General features: G+C 35.7%; 1 protein-coding gene across 3 annotated transcripts in view; it reads left to right on the top strand.

Moving 5' to 3' along the window:
• ZNF260 (zinc finger protein 260) overlaps positions 1 to 18,168 on the top strand; it is a 74,612-nt gene extending 56,444 nt beyond the window's left edge. Inside the window, exons 2-4 of one of the 3 annotated variants that reach the window (XM_019423178.2) lie at positions 162 to 327; positions 2,080 to 2,293; positions 11,930 to 18,168. In XM_019423178.2, coding sequence (XP_019278723.1) covers positions 12,399 to 13,628 — 1,230 coding nt within the window. In that variant the 5' untranslated portion in view covers positions 162 to 327; positions 2,080 to 2,293; positions 11,930 to 12,398 and the 3' untranslated portion in view covers positions 13,629 to 18,168. Of the gene's footprint in view, positions 1 to 161; positions 328 to 2,079; positions 2,294 to 8,294; positions 8,307 to 11,929 lie in introns of all 3 variants that reach the window. The other 2 variants (XM_053906391.1, XM_019423177.2) reach the window with 2 other exon arrangements.
• Positions 18,169 to 19,653: the final 1,485 nt, after the last annotated feature.

Raw genomic sequence — 19,653 nt, 5'->3', positions numbered from 1 at the left:
TGGAGCATCCGTTTTTCTGAAAGAAAGGAAAATGGCTAAGATATAGAGATAAGTACTTTTTAAAGCGATTTTTATATAAAAGCAGACTCATTGTGCAGTAGAAAACAAAATTAGTATTAACAATTTTTTAAAGTAAACATTTCCGGAAAACTTGTTTCTAGATGTCTAGACTCCCCCTCTGTATTGACTCAGTTCTTTGGAGGAACTTTGGTGAGGCCAATTTGAAAAGCTCTGGACTAAGGAAGAGCTTTAAGAGCTAGTTTCCACTAGCGTAGACAGCACAGAATTGGGAAGGATGATGTCCTGTCTTTGGTTCAGAGATGTCAGGTAACAGATTTAAGATTCTCTTGTTTCTCAGTGACATGGCAGTGACTCGTAATTTGACCAGGTTTTCCCCAGACCAAAGGTTGGCCTTTGTAAATGTAGCGAAACAAATTTTCTTCTAAAATGACACTTCCTTCTAGTATTGTATCGCGCTTAATATATTTTTCAGTAGAATGAAAAAGAACCATGGTACAAAAATGCATATACACAAATAATAGCTTTGGTACATACAAAAAGGTAATCAGTAATAGTTAATGAAGACAGTAATTACAATAGTGACAAATCAGATAAAACACCTAGGAATAAATAAGAAATGTATAAAAATCTATATGAAGATTATTCTTTAGTGTTAATGAAAGACCCAAAATAAGACTTGACCAAATGGAAATACATATCTTACATTTTAAAAATCTTCAAGCTATTTTGTGAAGAAAGTGTGCCTGTTTGGTGCAATATACTACTTTTTTAGTGGGTGGGAAAAAGAATGTGTATTCATAGGTGCATGAAGGAACTTTTATGTATATGAAGATTATTCTTTAGTGTTAATGAAAGACCTTTTGAAGTTTACCCAGAAAATAACGGTTGTCAGAGGAGGGAGATGCAATAGTTAGGGCAAGGGTAAGAATCACAGTTTTGCTTGCCTGTGTTGTATATTTCCATTTTTAACGGATGGAGGGATTCAGTTTCTGTGTTCAGTCCATTACTTTCCAGATGTTTATCACTGCCTCATTCTTGAATGTTTCCTTGACTTCCATTACACTACTCTCATTTGTATAATTCCAGTCAAAACCAAGGAATAACCTCCCCCTCAAAAAAAAAGCTCCATTAGTGACTTAATGTTTGTTTGTCCCTTAGCTATTAGTGTTCCTAAGTTTCTGAATTATCTTTTTTTTCTTTTCCCCCTCTAAGAACAAAATTCCACTGCTGTGGCTTCACTTGACAGGTGACTAACAAATGTCCATTCGTAGTTGAGCTCTGTCCAATTTGCTAATGGACAGCTCCACCTTGAGGCTACACCGGAACTTCACGCTCTTTGTGTCCAAAATGTTAATTCTGGTATCTCCGCCTCCTATGGTTTGCCTCCATCCATTCCCCTTTGCATTACCTGTTTCATCAATTAGTAACACTGTCCAGCCAGATTTTAAGCCTCTTATATCTGAGTCAGGGAAGAGCTTCTGAGTAATTTTGACTTTTGTCATTCATTCTCCATTACATATTGGAGGCCTAGATTTTTTTTTTTTCCCCTTAATGCTTATTTATTTTGAGGGGGGTAAGTAGAGAGGCAGAGGTAGAGGGAGAGAGAATCCCAAGCAGGCTCCATGCTGTCAGCACAGAGCCCAATGTGGGGCTCCATCTCACAAACCATGAGATTATGACCCGAGGTGAGATCAAGAGTCTAACACTTAACTGACTTAGCCACCCAGGCACCCTGACAAAAATGTTTTTATTGGGGAAAATGATATTCAAAACTGTGACTCTTTAATCAGGACAAGGCCACAAGTGACACTTGCACAGGTTGTGATTCTGTAGAACTTTAACAACTCAGTCTTGTAATTTCTCTGTATAACCTAAATTCTGAAAAATAAATAACCTAAATTCTGTTTCCCATTCCTGAAATGTGTGGAGGCTTTAAATGGCATAATGGGTTTGGCTGAGGATGCAAAGTGTAAATGCTCTTTTTCAATGTGCTCATGTGTATGTGTGTGCTCCAGCTTCTAAGCCAAAAGGTCATCATTACTTTGTTCTTTTTCATAGACCAGCTTCCTTGTGCATCCCCAGGAACTGCACTTCCTTTACCCATCAAATCCCTTAAGGATCCTTTGGTCTCAGCGTGAATTATGGGATTCTGCTTTGACCCTCAAGAGTAATGTCCAAGTCCTGTGTCACTGTTTAGAAGTTTGAAGACACCAGTTTAAACAAGAAGAGCAATGAATAACTGAGGAAGAAATGTAAAGGAGGTGCTTTCCAGGTGAGTAAGAAGGAACCCAGAAGGATGAATGGGATAAAGATTCATTGTTATTTTTTTATGATATATCTTTTTTTTTTTAATGTTTGTTTTTGAAAGAGAGAGTGTGCACATGGGGAGGGCAGAGAGAGGGAGACAGAGGATCCAGAGCAGTTCCACACGGACAGCAGAGAGCCTGATGTGAGGCTTGAACTCAAACCAGAGATCATGACCTAAGCCAAGGTCAGATGCTTAACCACCCAGGCGCCCCTCTTATAGTTACTCAACCTGCGACCTCTGAAAAAACTTTTGAGGCAAGTTTTTTTATAAGCCCATTGGAGTAACAGTTGCTGGGAATTCTTTAGATACCTAAATAACATTTCCAGATTCTCTTGCTTGATCATGCTCTTTTTTTTTCTCAGATTTTGGGGGACTGCTTGCCCCTGTAACCTCTATTCTGGATGCTAGCCTCTTTACTTCATTTGTAGTCTCAATTTTATAAATTTTCTAGCCTAAATATTGTGTTTTCCCTTTCACTAACATTTTATTTCTCCCCACTTCCATCTGAGAGTTGAATATTACCCCTTATCATTATTTCTTATTCCCTTCCTACCTACTATCATAGCACAACATTTCTCACTCTCTTGCTTTTTAACAATATAGCAGGCTGGAAATTAGTGCTGACTTCCTACTAGTTCACACTCTGTTACTCTTTAAAAATAATACTATCATCTTTAAAATCCAATACATATACTTAATAGGAAATTAAGGGGCGCCAGGGTGGTTCAGTCGGTTAAGCATCCGACTCTTGGTTTCAGCTCAGGTCATGATCTCGCAGTTTGTGAGTTCGAGCCCTACATCAGGCTCTGCACTGACAGCTCGAAGCCTGCTTAGGATTCTTTCTCTCTCTCTCTCTCTCTCTCTGTCTGCCCCTCCCCCACTTGCTCAATCAGTTTCTTTCAAAAATGAACAACAACAAAAAAGTTTTTTAAGAAAATTAAAGAATGGTTCCTCAATCCTGGCCCTCAGTTCTCCATTTCTGTTCCCCAGAAGCAGCCACTATTAAATGTGCTTTCTTCTAAATGTTTTTATGAGTATACAAGGAGGCTTTAACAATGACATGATTTGACTATGACAAGAATACTGTTGTTGCTGTGTTGAGAGAAGATATATAAAGAGGCAAAGGCAAAAGTAGCAAGAATAGTGAGGAGTCTATTAAATAATACAGGGAAGACATAATGTGGCTTAGACTTTGGTGGTCCTAGTGAGAATTATGAGAAATGGCCAGATGCTGACTGTATTTTGAAGATAAAGCCAAGAGGATGTGGAAGCATAATGGGTGTGTTACCTAGGAGAGAGTTGTTCAAGGGTTGAGCTCAAGCCTTGAACAACTGAGAAAATAAGGTTGTTATTTAACGAGATGAGAAGAATTTGGGAGTTGGTTTGGGAGAACAAGGGTTTGATTTGGGGCAGGGTAAATTAGATCCGTATTAGACATCTAAGTGCAGATTTTGAGTAGCAAGTGGTTATGTGAATCAGTTGAGGAAAGAGGTCCAGTCTAGTGATTAAATATTTTCAAAATATATATCAGAATGCTCAAATGTCAACCAAACTCTTAAATGTATTCTGTGAAAATGGTGACGTGTTAGAGCAGGAGTTGGCAAACTACATCCTACTATGTATTTTTGTAAGGAGTTTTACTGAAACATGGCCATGTTCAGTGCATCTCGTCCATTCATTTTCTTATTGTCTGTTACTACTTTCATGCTACGGTGTCCAAGTTGAGTAGGTATCTACAGATACATGATATTGTAAAGCATTAGACAGGACTAAAAAGTATATCAATCATGGTAAAGCTAAGTGACTATAATAAACCCCAAAATGTACTGGTTTAAGGAATATAAGAATTGATTTCCTGGTCACATAACAGTTATGTGGTGAGTAATGAAGATTTGCATGGTAGCTTTGGTCTTTGTGATCCTTTAAATGATCCAGATTTCCTCCAGGTTCTGTTGATCATTTAGTTGTGGTTGAAACGGGTCAACAGTGCATCCTAGTTCCACCCAAGTAGAGAAGGGAGAAATGATCACTGTAGGGCAAGAGGCCAGTAAACTTTCTGTAAATGTCCAGATAGTAAATACTTCAGGTTTTGTAGGTCCTAGGATCTCTGCTGCAACTACTCAAGTCAGGCATTATAGCACAAAAATAGTTTCCTTAGGATTAGAGTATTTTGACTTCTATTTTGAAAATATTTAGGTGGGGGGGCACCTGGGTGGCTGAGTCTGATAAGCAAGCAGCTTAGTTTCGAAACTAAGCTGACTCTTAGTTTCGAGTCAGGTCATGATCTCGTAGTTTGTGAGTTTGAACCCTGCATCAGGCTCTGTGCTGCCCATGCGGAACCTGCTTGGGATTCTCTCTCTCTACTGTCTCTCTGCCCCTCCCCCACTTCCGCTATCTCTCTCTCCCTCAAAATAAATAAATAAACTTTAAAAAAATATATAAGATGTGTTAATTACCAAGATGTCATTTCTGTGTTTTCTTTAGTTAGGAATATAGTGGGCTAAGTCCTGATCTGTTCTACATCATACTTTTGCAAATATAATGAATTTAAGAATTGGAAAATTTTAAATAAATGTTATTACTGTCATTTGTAAAAGTTTAGTAAATTCCACATCTTGAACCATCTACTGGGGTAATAAAATAACAAGGGTCTCTTTTTTTCTATATCTACTTTACTGTTTAGGTTTCTTGTCTTTTCTGGTCTCAGTTTTCATAGGTAATATTTGGTTTTCAAATTTGTTTGTATGGAGGTGAGCGAATAATCTCTACAGTCCTTTTCTGTCTATGGTTATTTCCAAGTAATCATTTTTTATTTTTATAATTTTGCTGTTATTCCTCTTTAGTTTTTCCCTAAGAATCAACTTGTGGATTTATTATTTCAAATTTTGTTTGTAATAATTAATTTTTCTTATCTGTACTTTTTTTTTTCTTACATTTACTTTTCCTTATTGTAATTCCTTGGTTTGAATGCTTATTTTATTGTTATTTCTTTTTATTTTTTTTAAAGCTTATTTATTTATTTTGAGAGAGCGAGCTCACGCACACAAGCAGGGGAGAAGCAGAGAGAGAGAGGGAGAGAGAGAATCCCAAGCAGGCTCTGTGCTGTCACTGCAGAGCCTGATGCAGGGCTAGATCTCAACGAACCATGGGATCATGACCCGAGTTTAAATCACCCAGGTGCCCTATGTTATTTCTTTTTAGAATAATGTAAACATATATGTTAAAACTTACCCAAGCATTTTTTTCAAATGTGTTCTATAGGCTCTGATATACATTGTTTTTGAATTTTTCTGAATGTTTTGCAATTTATTTTAATTTTATCTTTGACCAAAGTGTTTGTTCAAGCCAGTATATTTTGAAATTTACAAGTGAGGGGTGCTTGGGTGGCTCAGTCAGTTAAGCATCCGATTTCAGCTCAGGTCATGATCTCACGGTTCGTGGGTTTGAGCCCAGCATCAGGCTCTATGCTGACAGCTTGGAACCTGGAGCCTGCTTTGGATTGTGTCTCTCTCTCTCTCTGTCTGTCTCTCTCTGCCCCTGCCCTGCTTGTGCTCTGTCTCTTTACCAAAAATAAACATTAAATTTTTTTTTTTTAATTTGAATTTTACAAGTGAAAATTTCCTTTTTTCTAATGTTTTTTTTTTTAATGTTTATTTATTTTGAGAGATAGAAGTGAGAGAGAGTGCACGTGCACATGCACACAAGCAGGGAAGGGGCAGAGAGAGAGAGCTGAGAGAGAATCCCTAGCAGGCTCTGTGCTGTCAGTGCCAGAGCTTGATGTAGGGCTCAGTCTCATGAACCGGTGAGATCATGACCTGAACTGAAATCAAGAGTCAGTCACTTAACCAACTGAGCTACCCAGGCACCCTGTTTTAGATGTGTACCTTACAGAGAGTTTAGGTAGGTTTTATTATGTCAGTTGTTAAACCTTTGCGTGTGTCAAAATCATCTAGAGGGCTTGTTAAATACAGATTGCTAGGCCTTACCTGGAGGTTTTCTTGATTCAGGAAGTGTGTGTTGGAGCCTGAGAATTATCTGTATGAGCCTGTCATAGTCTTTTTCTTTTAATAGTTCTTTTTTTTCTAGTTGTATTTATTGACAGGAACAGTATGGTTAGTATTGGTTCTTTTATTTAATATTATGTGTTCTGTTTTAAATTTGACCTCATCTTTTTTATCCTTTACTATAGGATCTTTGATTTCCTTGAGTACATATGCCTTTCCTTCTGAAAATAATGGAAAGTTTGTTATATTTTATTATAATAATTATTTTGTTATATTCTCTTGGTTGCCTTTATATTCATAACTTTCTTAGTCTTCGTCTTCCATTTCTTCAGGTACTATACTTTACTCCTCACTAAGGAATGATGTATATTTTATACTTTAGTGTATTTTTAGTCTCCCTCCTCTCTTTCCCACACTGTTGATAATTGTGATTATTATTTCAGTTTTAAATAGTATCAGTTGTACCCTTCTTCCCTCCCCATTCATATATATGAAATTATTTGCATCTTCGTCTTTGATTGTGCAGTGAGCCATCTATCAAAGTCCTATCCATCATTTACCCTTGGGCTTCATTTTTATTAAAATGTCCCTTCATTATCACTTTTAGCCCAGTATCTCTAATCTTCTGTTCCCAAAGCATATTATAGTTTCCAGAGCAACTTGAATTCTAAGTATATGCTCTCTTACATTTGTATTTTTCCCTTTCATGTTTAAGACCTACATTGAAGCTCATTGAGACAAAAGCTGGTATTTTACCCTTGTTATCTGCAGTCTTGAGCACAAAGAAGATGATTAACAAATAACTGGTGATTGTTGTAGAGCTTCAGGTGTGGAAAGATTTACTTTTTCAGCTTTATTGAGGTATAATTTCCATAAAAGTCAACCCCTTTAGTATATTATTTGATAAATTTGGTAATTGTATACAGTCATAAAACCAACACCAAAACCAACATATAGAACAGATCCATCAACAGTTCTTTGTGCCCTTTTGCTGTAGAGCCATACCCCTCCCCCATCCCTGGTGATCACTAATTGGCTTTATGTTACTAGGACTTGCCATTTCTAGAATTCATATAAATGTAGTCATTCACTGCATAATCTTTAGCATTTAATTTCTTTGATTTAGTTTTACATTTTTGAGATTAATTCATGTTATGTATATGAATATTTCATTTTTTATTGCTGATTATTATTATAAGTATGGATATAATTTGTCATTGATAGACATTTAGATTATTTCCATTTTTGACTATTATGAACATTCATATACTAGGTCTTTGTGTCAACATATATGTTCATTTTTCTTGAATAAATGCCTAGAAATGGGATTGCTGCACAGAATAAGTATATATTGAACTTTATAAAATACTCAGATTATGTTCCAAAGTAGCTGTATCATTTTTCATTCCCACCTACAGTTTTTTGAAAGATAGTTGCTTCACATTCTTACACTTGGAATGGCAGTTTTTTAATTTTAGCCATTTTAATGGGTGTGTAATGTATCTCACTGGGATTTTAATATGCATTTCTGATCACTAGTTTGGATGAACATCTAATGTACTTATTGGCCATTCATATATCTGATTTTGTGAATATCTTTTCTAGTCTCTTACCCATTTTATAAATTAGATTACCTTTTTTTCCTGAGATTTAGGAGTTCTATATATTTTGGATATGAGCCCTTCATCAGTTTCTACCAGTCTGGCTTTTCTTTTTTTTAACTGTGTTTTTGAAGGGCATTAGTTTTTTATTTTGATTAAGTCTACCATTTTTTCTTTATAAAAGAAATAGTTTTAACACTTATGTTGAGGTCTTTAATTCATTTTGAGTAAATTTTTGCCTATGGCATGCAGTAAAGGTTGAGGGTTTTTGTTTTCTAATTTTAGAAATTATAGCATTGATGTGAGTGACAGTATATTACTAGAGTCAGCTCTTACAATGATTTATAAGAAAATGAGGAGGCATGCATGCAAGTCTTGATCTCAGGTTTGTAAGTTTGAGCCCCATGTTGGTTGTAGAGATTACTTAAAAATAAAATCTTAAAAAAAAAAAAGAAAAAGAAAATGAGGATAAAAGTTTGAGAGGGTTAGGACAGATCAGGATAACACTGAAGATTTGCAGCCAGTAGAAAACATTTATAAAAGAAAGGATTGAGAGTGAGGACAAGACAAGAGCTTTTCACAAAAGAAGAGCTTTGGTGCCAGTCATTTCAGGCATAATGATAGAAAGAAAACAAATGAAAACTGAAATTGATGGCAACGACAGTTTCTATATCTAGAAATGATAGTATCAATAATCAAAACACTGCAGTAAATCAGATTTCAAGGCAAAAATGGCTGTTTTCTGGCCTATTTTACTTTTTTTCATTAATATGTACTTTGCTGTTTAGCCATGTGAAACTTAACTGAGACTAGATAAAAAGAGTACTATCTATAGTTACTATACGATTATAGATCAATTCAGGTTAAAAGGCTCAGGTCTTCAAGGACATCTCTGCAGGTATAACACGTAGGGGCTTTTAAAAGTGAAATAGGATTATAGTTATGCTTGCACCATCCTTCGTCACCCACAGTTCCTCCTCCACATAGGCAACCACTTTCAACTCAATAAACTGGTGTTTATTCTCACATTTTATACATCTATTTTACCTACTTTTGATTTAACCATTTTACAGTATTATCAGCTTGGGGGTGCCTGGCTGGCTTAGTTGGTAGGGCGCGCGACTCTTGATCTCGGGTTTGTAAGTTCAAGCCCCACTCTGGGTGTAGAGATTACTTAAAAATAAAATCTTTTGGGGTACCTGGGTGGTTCAGTCAGTTGTGGGTCCGACTTCGGCTCAGGTCATGATCTCCTGGTTCATGGGTTTGAGCCCTGCATCAGGCTCTGTGTTGATAGCTCAGAGCCTGGAGCTTGCTTTGGATTCTGTGTCTCCCTCTCTCTCTGCCCCTCCCCTGCTTGTGCTTTCTCTCTCTCTCAAAAATAAATAAACATTAAACTACATTTTTTTCTTTTTTAATTTCTTTTTAATTTTTTTTTAATATTTATTCATTTTTTGAGAGACAGAGAGAGACAGAGCATGTGTGGGGGAGGGGCAGAGAGAGAGGGAAACACGGACTCCAAAGCAAGCTCCAGGCTCTGAACTGATAGCACAGAGCCCAATGTGGGGCTCGAACCCATGGACCGTGAGATCATGACCTGAGCCAAAGTTGGACCCGCAACCGACTGAGCCACCCAGGTGCCCCTAAACTACATTTAAAAAAATAAAAATAAAATCTTTTGAAAATAAAATCTTTTATACATACATAATTTTATATATTATATGTATATAAATATATATATGATCAACTTGTTAACATGAAAGATGGGATTTAGAAAATTTCCTGTATTAATTTTTCTTCATATTTTCTCTGGAACTCCTTTAAGAGATCTTGAACCTCTTAGATGCCTCCACTAACCCACTAATTTTCTAATCATTATTTCTTTCTCCCTTCTTTCCATTCTTCCTTTTTTTTTTTTTTTTTAATTATTCTGGGAGATTTCCTGGAATTTTTTCCCCTAAGCTGTTGAATTTTTTAGTTCAACATATTACTTATTTACAAAAGCACTTCAGTATAGAACTCTGTTGATAGGGGTGCCTGGGTGGCTTAGTTGGTTAAGCATCCGACTTCAGCTCAGATCATGATATCTCAGTCCATGAGTTCGAGCCCCATGTCGGGCTCTGTGCTGGCATCTCAGAGCCTGGAGCCTGCTTCAGATGCTGTGTTTCTCTCTCTCTGCACTCCCCCATTCACACTCTGTCTCTCTTGCTCTCAAAAATAAACATGAAAAAAAAAATTAAAAAAAGAAAAAGAACTCTGTTGATATTTCTGTGTTTTCAGTGCTTCTGTGATACTAATTACAGTATTGTTTATGTGTGTGTTTCTTTTGTTCCTTTCCTTGTTTTTTCCTATTTGTTTTGATCTAGCTTTCACATTAGGGCTTTCATCATTTTTTTGTGATCTTTAGCTCTATGTTAAAATTTAACATTGAGGTACCAGAAACACTATTGTAATCTTTGTGCGTGGTTGGGGCTTGTAAAATGGTGGGCTTCACTATGCAGCATTTAGTCCGATATCTAGATGATTCTTTTAAATGACTCCAAATGTGAATATCTGTAAGTGTTTTCATGACCTTTTCATTTTTTCAGTAAAGAATCCTCCCTGGGTGCCTGGGCGGCTCAGTTGGTTGAGTGTCTGATTTGATTTCAGCTCAGGTCATGAACTCATGGTTTGTGAGTTTGAGCCCCGCATGGGGCTCCGTGCTGTCCATGTGGAGCCTGCTTGGGATTCTCTCTCTGCCCCTTGTGTGCCCTCTTTCTCCCTCTCTCTCTCAGAATAAATAAAAATAAGGAAGGAAGGAAGAAAGAAAGAAAAAAGAAACCAACCCATCTATTGTTTGACACCACCAACCACCAGCATTTCTAAAGAGCAGCAGTAGAAAGGGGTTGGAACCCTATTCTACATAGGAATTTTTACTCCCTCTTTTCAGTATCTACGTTGCCTATCATCACTAAGTTTGGAGGCTCCTGGTTATACTTTGGATAATAAATTCCTATGTCCTTCCAGTTAGGAGAATTAGGTACATAAGCTGCTGCTTTTATAATCATTTTATAAGTTCCACCTTCTACTCTTACCCAGTCACTCCAGTTATAGAGGCTTTGTGTTGACAGCTGTATCACAAATTACCTTGCTTCTAGGTAGCATCCTCTTTTGCTGGCTTTTTATTTAAGCCACTTGATTCTGCTGTTAATTTGTAGTTCTTTATTTGCTTTCCTTTCAAAATTTCCTAAATCTTTTCGTCCACCGGTGTCTTCTCAACCTCTGCAGTGTTTATGAGTATATTCCCTTCATCCTCGTACTATCATTTGAATGGAGTTTCAGGAAGATACAGAATAAATATCTTATTTAACCATATGTCCTCTTTAATAATTCTATTTATTTTTTATCCTTTCATCTTAGGCTCTCCCAATCTTATGTGTTTGTTTTTTCATCCTGTTTGTTACCTGTTCTTTATATTTTATTTTACTGATTTATAAAATGCAAAAGTTACATTTAAAAACAGTTTGAGCAGGGTGCCTGAGTGGCTCAGTTGGTTAAGCCTCCCAACTCTCGACTTCGGCTCATGTCATGATCTCACAGTTCATGGTTTCGAGCCCCACATTGGGCTCTGTGCTGATGGTGCAGAGCCTGCTTGGGATCCTCTCTCTTTCCCTCTCTCTCTGTCCTTCCCTGGCTCATGTGCACACTCCCCCTCTCTCTTTCTCAAAATAAATAAACTTAAAAAAATAATAAAAATAAAAACAGTTTAAACTACATGTTCCTGTGACTGTTATTTGTATTTAAGCTTTCTTTTTACTGTGGGACTAGGTTTGAAATAAAGAGTCTATTTTACAATACCACATTTAAAAATTTTTGTTAAAAATACTGGAAAAAATCACAAGTGTTAGTGTTGATGATGATGATAGCCACTTTATTGGATATTTACTACATGCTAGGCACTAAATATTTTACAGTTATTAGCTCTTTTCAATGATGATTTTGTTTTTATTCCCTTTTAGAAAAGGTCTGGGAAATTTATAAATAGATGAAGACTCATCATGGAAGACATGAGAGTTAAGTCTCATCTTTCTCCATGAAAATATAGTTTAGAAAAAAACGAGAAAACCTGGGCATAACAGAAAAGTATTTCCTTTGAGGACAGATGTTGATTCTTTACGACTACATCTCTATGTATGAGACTCAGTTTAAGAGAGTTCAGAACATAATTTATACTCAAATATAAGTGAAGCTAAGAAAGAACCATTAAGAATACAATTGATATTATATGTTTCATCCCAATCTGTAATTGTCTAATCTCAGGATAAGCAATGTAAGTCTTTCATCATAAATTCAGCTTCATTAGATACCTGAGAATTAATACTGGAGAGAAACCTATGAATTTGGTGAGTGTGGAAAAGCTTTCATCTATGTCACATTGTCAAGAAATACTGAAGAATTCTTGTTGGAAAAAATATCTGTGTGGTAAGAATGTTGGAAAGCCTGAAGCCTGAAGCAGATCTCCTTCAGCATGATCAAATTCATACTAGAGAGAAACCTCATGAATGTAATGAATGTGGAAAAACCTTCAGCCTGAAGGAAAACCTCATAGAGCATAAGAAAATGCATACTGGAGAAAAATCACATGAATGTACTGAATGTGGTAAAGTATTCTCTCGAGTCTCATCCCTTACTCTACATTTGAGAAGTCATAGAGGAAAGAAACCATATAAATGTAATAAATGTGGAAAAGCCTTCAGTCAGAAGAGAAACTTCCTTTCTCATCAGAAACATCATACGGGAGAGAAACTCTATGAGTGTGGGAAAGCTTCTATTCAGATGTCAAGCCTCATTAAACACCAGAGAAATCATACTGGAAACAAACCCTATGCATGTAAGGAATGTGGAAAAGCCTTCAATGGCAAATCATATCTCACTGAGCATGAGAAAATCCATACAGGAGAGAAACCATTCGAATGTAATCAATGTGGAAGAGCCTTCAGCCAGAAGCAGTACCTCATTAAACATCAGAATATCCACAGTGGAAAGAAACCCTTTAAATGTAATGAATGTGGAAAAGCCTTTAGCCAGAAAGAAAACCTGATTATCCATCAAAGAATACATACTGGAGAGAAACCTTATGAATGCAAGGGGTGTGGGAAAGCTTTCATTCAGAAGTCAAGCCTTATTAGACACCAGAGAAGTCATACAGGAGAGAAACCCTATATATGTAAAGAATGTGGGAAAGCCTTCAGTGGCAAATCAAATCTCACTGAGCATGAGAAAATTCATATTGGAGAGAAACCCTATAAATGTAATGAATGTGGAACAATCTTCAGGCAGAAGCAATACCTCATTAAACATCACAATATTCATACAGGAGAGAAACCCTATGAATGTAATAAATGTGGAAAAGCCTTCTCTCGAATCACATCACTTATTGTACATGTGAGAATTCATACGGGGGATAAACCTTATGAATGTAAAATATGTGGGAAAGCCTTCTGTCAAAGCTCATCTCTTACTGTTCATATGAGAAGCCATACAGGTGAAAAGCCCTATGGTTGTAATGAATGTGGAAAAGCCTTCTCTCAGTTCTCAACTCTTGCTCTGCATATGAGAATCCATACTGGAGAAAAACCTTATCAGTGTAGTGAATGTGGGAAAGCTTTTAGCCAGAAGTCACATCATATTAGACACCAGAGAATTCATACTCACTAAAGCTCGATAAACGCCTTGAATTTAGGAAAAGCTTCAGCAAAACTCAGACTTAATGGTATACCAGAAATTCATTTTATAATAAAGTGGCTTGAATGTGGAAAATACTTCAACAAATCAAAACTTAAATACTAACAATTTTAATAAGTATCATAGTTTAAAAACCTATGCTCCCAAAACTCCCACAGCAAACATTGTTAATGATGTGCTTTTAGGAGCAATCTCATTGAAGTAAGTATGGATCCAGTCATGGACACTAAGCAGCATGGTTCTGGAAGGCCTACCTGATGCATTAAGACAAAGATATGAGAGGTATAAAGATTTTAAATTAAGAGACAAAATTGTCATTTTTAAAATTTTTTGCTACAGATGTAATCAAAAGTATTTGTTCTTGATGCATTCATAGAAATCAAAGATTGGGACAGAATATTGTATTCAGAAACATGCATGCCTTTATGGGGAATTGTTAATTGATAGAGATGATAACAAAAGTTGGTAGGGGAATTATGGATGATTCAAAAAATGGTCTCAGGGTAACTGATTCTTCATGTGGAAAAAATATTGGATCTCTGCCATAGTAATACATTAAAGAATTTATTATGAAATCCAAAAGTATTGTAAAGACCAGAATGCAAAAAGCAAAACTTGGTAACATAAGAATTTTATAGGAGAATGTTTTTAAAACCTCCAGTAGGAAAGAATTTCTAAAATAGATTCCAGAACACACACTCTTGAGTGTATATGCATATACCCAAGAAACTGATACATGTACTTAAGTTAGGGAGTCATGTATCTTTATGTTCATTGCAGCATGAATTACATTAGCAAAAAATTGGAAACGTGTGTTGCTTGTGAAATGGATAAATACAATGTGATATAGGCACACAGTAGAATATTCTCTAGTAGTTAAGTATAACAGATTATATATATAAATAGAAAGACCTGAAAAATCATGTGGCGTGAAAAAAATGAAGAGATCAATATGTTATAATCGTTAGCTCTGTGAATTTGAATGAAATCAACACTATTATTAAGCATTAGTTATGGAAGAACATTTTTATGGAAAACTGAAGAATGGATTGGAAGGATACACACTCATTTCCCAAAAGTGATTGCCTCTAGAAAGAAAGGTAGCAGAAAAGAAATGGGACCAAGCATGGTTGTTAAAGGATATCTCAGTTTTGTATCTAAATACCATCATTAAAAAGAAATAAAGATTCCAACTAAATATAACAAAATGTTAGTTAACTCTGGGTTGTGGAATATATGTGTCCTATTGTTTGTGCTATTCCTGAAAATTAAAAAAGATAAAGATAGGAGTAGGAAAGTTGTACATGCAGTACATGTAATAATGGACTCACAATCCCAGGCAGATGCTACTATTTTATAGAAAATATTTCTAAAATCATACCTTTATTAGAAGTTATTTTTTTTTAATTGGATGGTAGCTTAAATTATTTAAATGTACTCTTGCATGTCACATCACTAATATGTGTGGTCTCAGAAATTAAAGCATGATTCTGCAACAGGTTAAGTGGGTTACATACATTTAAGAATCATATGATTTAATAATACTGGCACAGACTTGATACTACTAAGAACTAGTTTTTACTGAAACATCAGAAATTTTAAGACCCCACATAACTAGCATTAGCATTAATAATTTGAGATTTTTAAAATGAAGAAACCAAGTTACTCTTAAATTTTTAAATATGCCACTGAATAAAACTTCAACTCTTGCATTTTACCTTCAATTTTAACCTCAGACATTTTTATTCTCTATTCTGCCAGATATAATTGATAGATCCCCTGTTTGTTTGTTTCTTTGGTGAAAATGGTGCTAAAAGAGATCTGAGACCTAAACAGTATTGTTTTATGTGAAGCAAATCTTTTTGCCAATTTTTGTTTACTTGATCCCTTTCCACAACAACTTGACACATAAAGAGTTGTTAGTGCTCTTTTTGAAGTGATAAAAATGAGTATGCAATATTTAAACCCTAGGCATATGTCAAATATATCAATTTCTTTTAAATACAAAATAATGAAATGCTAATAAAACCATAGTACTACACCACTTATTAGCAGTTTTGAAGATTGGTTTTAAGATTATAAATTCCAGGGGTTGTTTATGTGTTTTCATGAATCTAAATTATCCTCTATTTTCTTCCATTCTTCATTAAACATTCCCCTTGTATTTCTTAAGTGTTTTGCCCTTCCATTTGTACAGCTGTGAAGTCACCAGAGCAATTTAGAACTCTTAATTCAGACCAAACTAGGAGGATTACCTTTTGGTGCCTGCAGTGGGTTGGTGCCAAGGTGCAACAATGATTACGATAGATAGAGTAAGATGAGTAACACCTGGGATACTGTATACTGTAAATTTACTCTGATATTCCCTACTGATTCAACTTGTTGCTAGTTATTTGCCACCACAAACAACCCTACAGTAAACATTTTTTTTTTAACATTCTTAAAATCAGACCTTAAATTTCAGATATTTTTATTTCTGAGGCAAAAGATTGTTAGATTAAAGGACATATACTATTTTTTAATTTTAATAGATAATATCGGTCATTTTCAGAAACACATCTTTCCTCTAACCCTGCAATAGATGGTAATATACTACTTAAATTTATGTTTGTCTGATGAGCATACACCTCAACTGCTCCTAGATTTGCTGCTTTGTAAACTTTTGCATTGTTGGCTCATTTTCCTATAGGATTATTTATCTGTCAAATTTGAAGACCTCTTTATATGTTAGACGTTAGGAATTTGCCTAATTTTTGTCATAAAAATATTTTTCCATAAAAATATCTTAAATTTCTGTGTAATCGATATGTATTTTTTCTAAGCTTACGGATTGGTTAAAAAGATACTTTAATCTCTAGATTGTATATGTAATTTTTCTTAGGTTTTCTTGCAAGTTGTTTATTGTTTACTTTTTTCAATATGTAAATATTTAATATATCTAGAATTTATTTTTTAACGTCCTATAAAATGAAGATTCATTGTTATTTTCTTCCAGATGGGTTTCCAGTTATACAAGCACAATTTGTTAAAATAACCCATCTACTCAGCAGTCAGTCACATAGTTCTGACACCAATCTGCAGTGTCCACCAACAGCAATCACAGATTTGAACTGGCAATCAAAAAAACAGAATAGGCTTTAACCCAACATTAGGTTTATTATTAGCTTTGTCCTGATCAAAACAACAACAACAACAAAACCACCTTTACAATACTGCAACTACCCAAGCAAAGATAGTTTCGAGGACCTATGTACTGCTGAAGGGAGAAAAGGTCAGAATGGGTGCAGTTCACCTAAGCCCTGGGAAACAACGTTCTCACCCAGGATATCTTACTATAACCCACCACTGCATCTGCATGGTGTACCCCCATCACATGGGGCACACCCAGTTGTAAGACTGAAACCCACTTAAGCACAGGGAAGCTGCTACCTTGTTTTCCCAAGACTTATGATACCTTAGTCATATAGGCTAGCCATGTTTTCATGCCAATTCACAGCTCTTCCCTCATCTAGGTACAGGATACAAATGAATCTACAGTAGTGTTTTCTTCAAGGAAACTGGTATGAAGGCAAATCTAAGGTTCTCTTTCTACACATGGGTCAGTAGGAAAGGCCTGTTGTTTTTACCAGTACCATCCTTTTCCTATTTAACTGACTCAGTTATGTGATCCTTTAACCATATGATCTTTTCTTCATTCAACTGAAACTGCCTGTAGTTTCACTTGTACCAAAATCTATTCTGTATTTTCATTTCACTAATTTATTTTTCTACTTCTATACTAATACCATATTAACTGATAAACTGATTTAACACTAGCCTTACTGCGTTTTGATACTGCATATTAGACCAAGTCCTCGCTGTTTTTCATAGTTTTATTGGCTATTCTAGTTTTCTTTCTATATAAATGAAGATGGTGTTCTCAAAATACAAAAACTCTTTGATAGTTGGAATTACATTAAATTTATATATTTATTTTGAGAGAAATGACATTTTTTATTTTAAGTCTTCCTGACCCAAATTGTAGTGTGCCTTTGCATTTCTTCAAACTATGATCATGTCCTTCAGCATGAGGGTTCTGAACAAAGTAATCTGAATGCCATCCCTGCTTAATATTATATTATAGAAAAAGTTTGTTAGTTGGGTGAATAAGAAAAATCCCTATTATGGACTAAATGTTTGTAGCCCCCCAGAATTCATATGTTGAAGCCCTGATTTCTATTGTGATGGTGTTTGGAGATGGGGCTCTAAGTAATTGGGTTTGGATTAGGTCATGAAGGTGGGACACTCATGATGGGAACAGTACCTTTATAAGAAGTGGGAGAGAGATTATAAGAACATAAAGAGATTTCTTTCCATTTGTATACACAAGTCCTGTGAGTGCAGGACTTCTTTCTGTAGACAGAAAGAAGCTGTCTACATACTAGGAATTGGACCTTCACAGGATTTGCCAGCACTTTGATCTTGGGATTTCCCAGCTTCTATAACTGTAAGAAATAAATGTCTGTTTAAACCACCCAGTCTATGGTATTTTGTTGTAATGCCCAAGATAAGACAATCCCTTTCCTGCTTAATTCTACTGGGCTCCTAATAAATGGTAAAACAAAAAGCACTTTTCATTAGGAGAGTAAAATTCCAACTCCCATTATTAATAAGGTCTATAATTTTAATTTAAAATTGTTTTTAACGTTTATTTTCGAGAGACAGAGACACAGTGGACTACAAATCCACAGAAATCTGGGGCAAGACATGGATAGAGACACACAATAGATAATCCACAGCCTGAAGGAAAAGCTAGGGTAAGACTCAGGGAAATTAGGGTATTCAAAATCAGATGTATATATGGGGGATTTAGAAAGGCATACACCTGCCCATCCAAGAAGCATACTAAAGAAAGACCTGAGAAGACAAGATTCACATCCAGATAATCCCTAAATTCAGAGAAATCCTAGATAAATTGTAAAGGAGTATCCCAACACAGAGCCAATCAGCAAAGACTACAAAAGATGATGGTTGTGTGGTGGTGTTCTTTTCTTTCAGTTCCCAGCATTCAAAAAACTCTGTCAAACTAGGTAAAAATGGGTTTCAGTTCAAGATGGCAAAATAGGGAAGAACCAGTAGAATTCGCCTCCTCCTAGGACACACTGACATACAGCTACATATGGAGTAATCGCCTCAAAAAAAAACGTAAAGGCTGGCTAAGGGACAACTACACATTGGGCAAACAAAACCACATCAAAGCATGTAGGAGAGGCTGAGACAATCTCACCATAAACCTCAGCCCTAGAGTGGCAACCCACAACTGGGAGATAACTCAAAACCTGGAGCTTCTACGGGGAACAAGGAATTGAATGCCACATCGGGCAACTCCACTTTTAGGATCTTCACCTGAGAGATGAGCTCCGAAACATCTAACTTTTAAAACCAATGGGGATCACATCCTGAGACCCACAAGATTGTAGCAATCTGGAAGAGAGCTCTCAGGGGCAATCATGTCCAGATATAAAAAAATTTTTAAATTCTTTTTAGAAACCTCCATACTGTTTTCCATAAGTGGCTGTACAAATTTATATTCCCACCAACAGTGCACAAGGGTTCCCTTTCTCACATCCCTACCAACATTTTAGTTTAGTTTTTTTTTTTTTTTTTTTTTTTTAAGTAGCCATTCTGACTGGCATGATGTGATATTTCATTGTGGGTTTGATTTGTATTTCCCTGATGATTAATAATGAAATTCAGCATAAACTCAAGTAACATATGATCCAGCAATTAGCCTTCTGGATATTTATCCTAAGAAAACAAAAACACTAACTCAAAAAGTTATATGCAGCCCTGAGTTCACTGCAGCATTATTTACAAGAGCCAAGGTATAGAAACAACCTAAGTCTCCACTGATGGATGAAGAGATAAAGAAATTGTGATATATGTGTGTATACACATACATACATACATACACACAACAGAATCTTATTCAGCTATAAAAAAGAATGAAATCTTGCCA

This window comes from Panthera pardus, unplaced genomic scaffold (assembly GCF_024362965.1).
Source record: "Panthera pardus isolate Hobbes unplaced genomic scaffold, ASM2436296v1 HiC_scaffold_18, whole genome shotgun sequence".
Taxonomy (NCBI): Eukaryota; Metazoa; Chordata; class Mammalia; order Carnivora; family Felidae; genus Panthera; species Panthera pardus.
The sequence above is the reverse complement of the archived record's forward strand: the minus strand, read 5'-3'. Positions and strand labels throughout refer to the sequence as shown.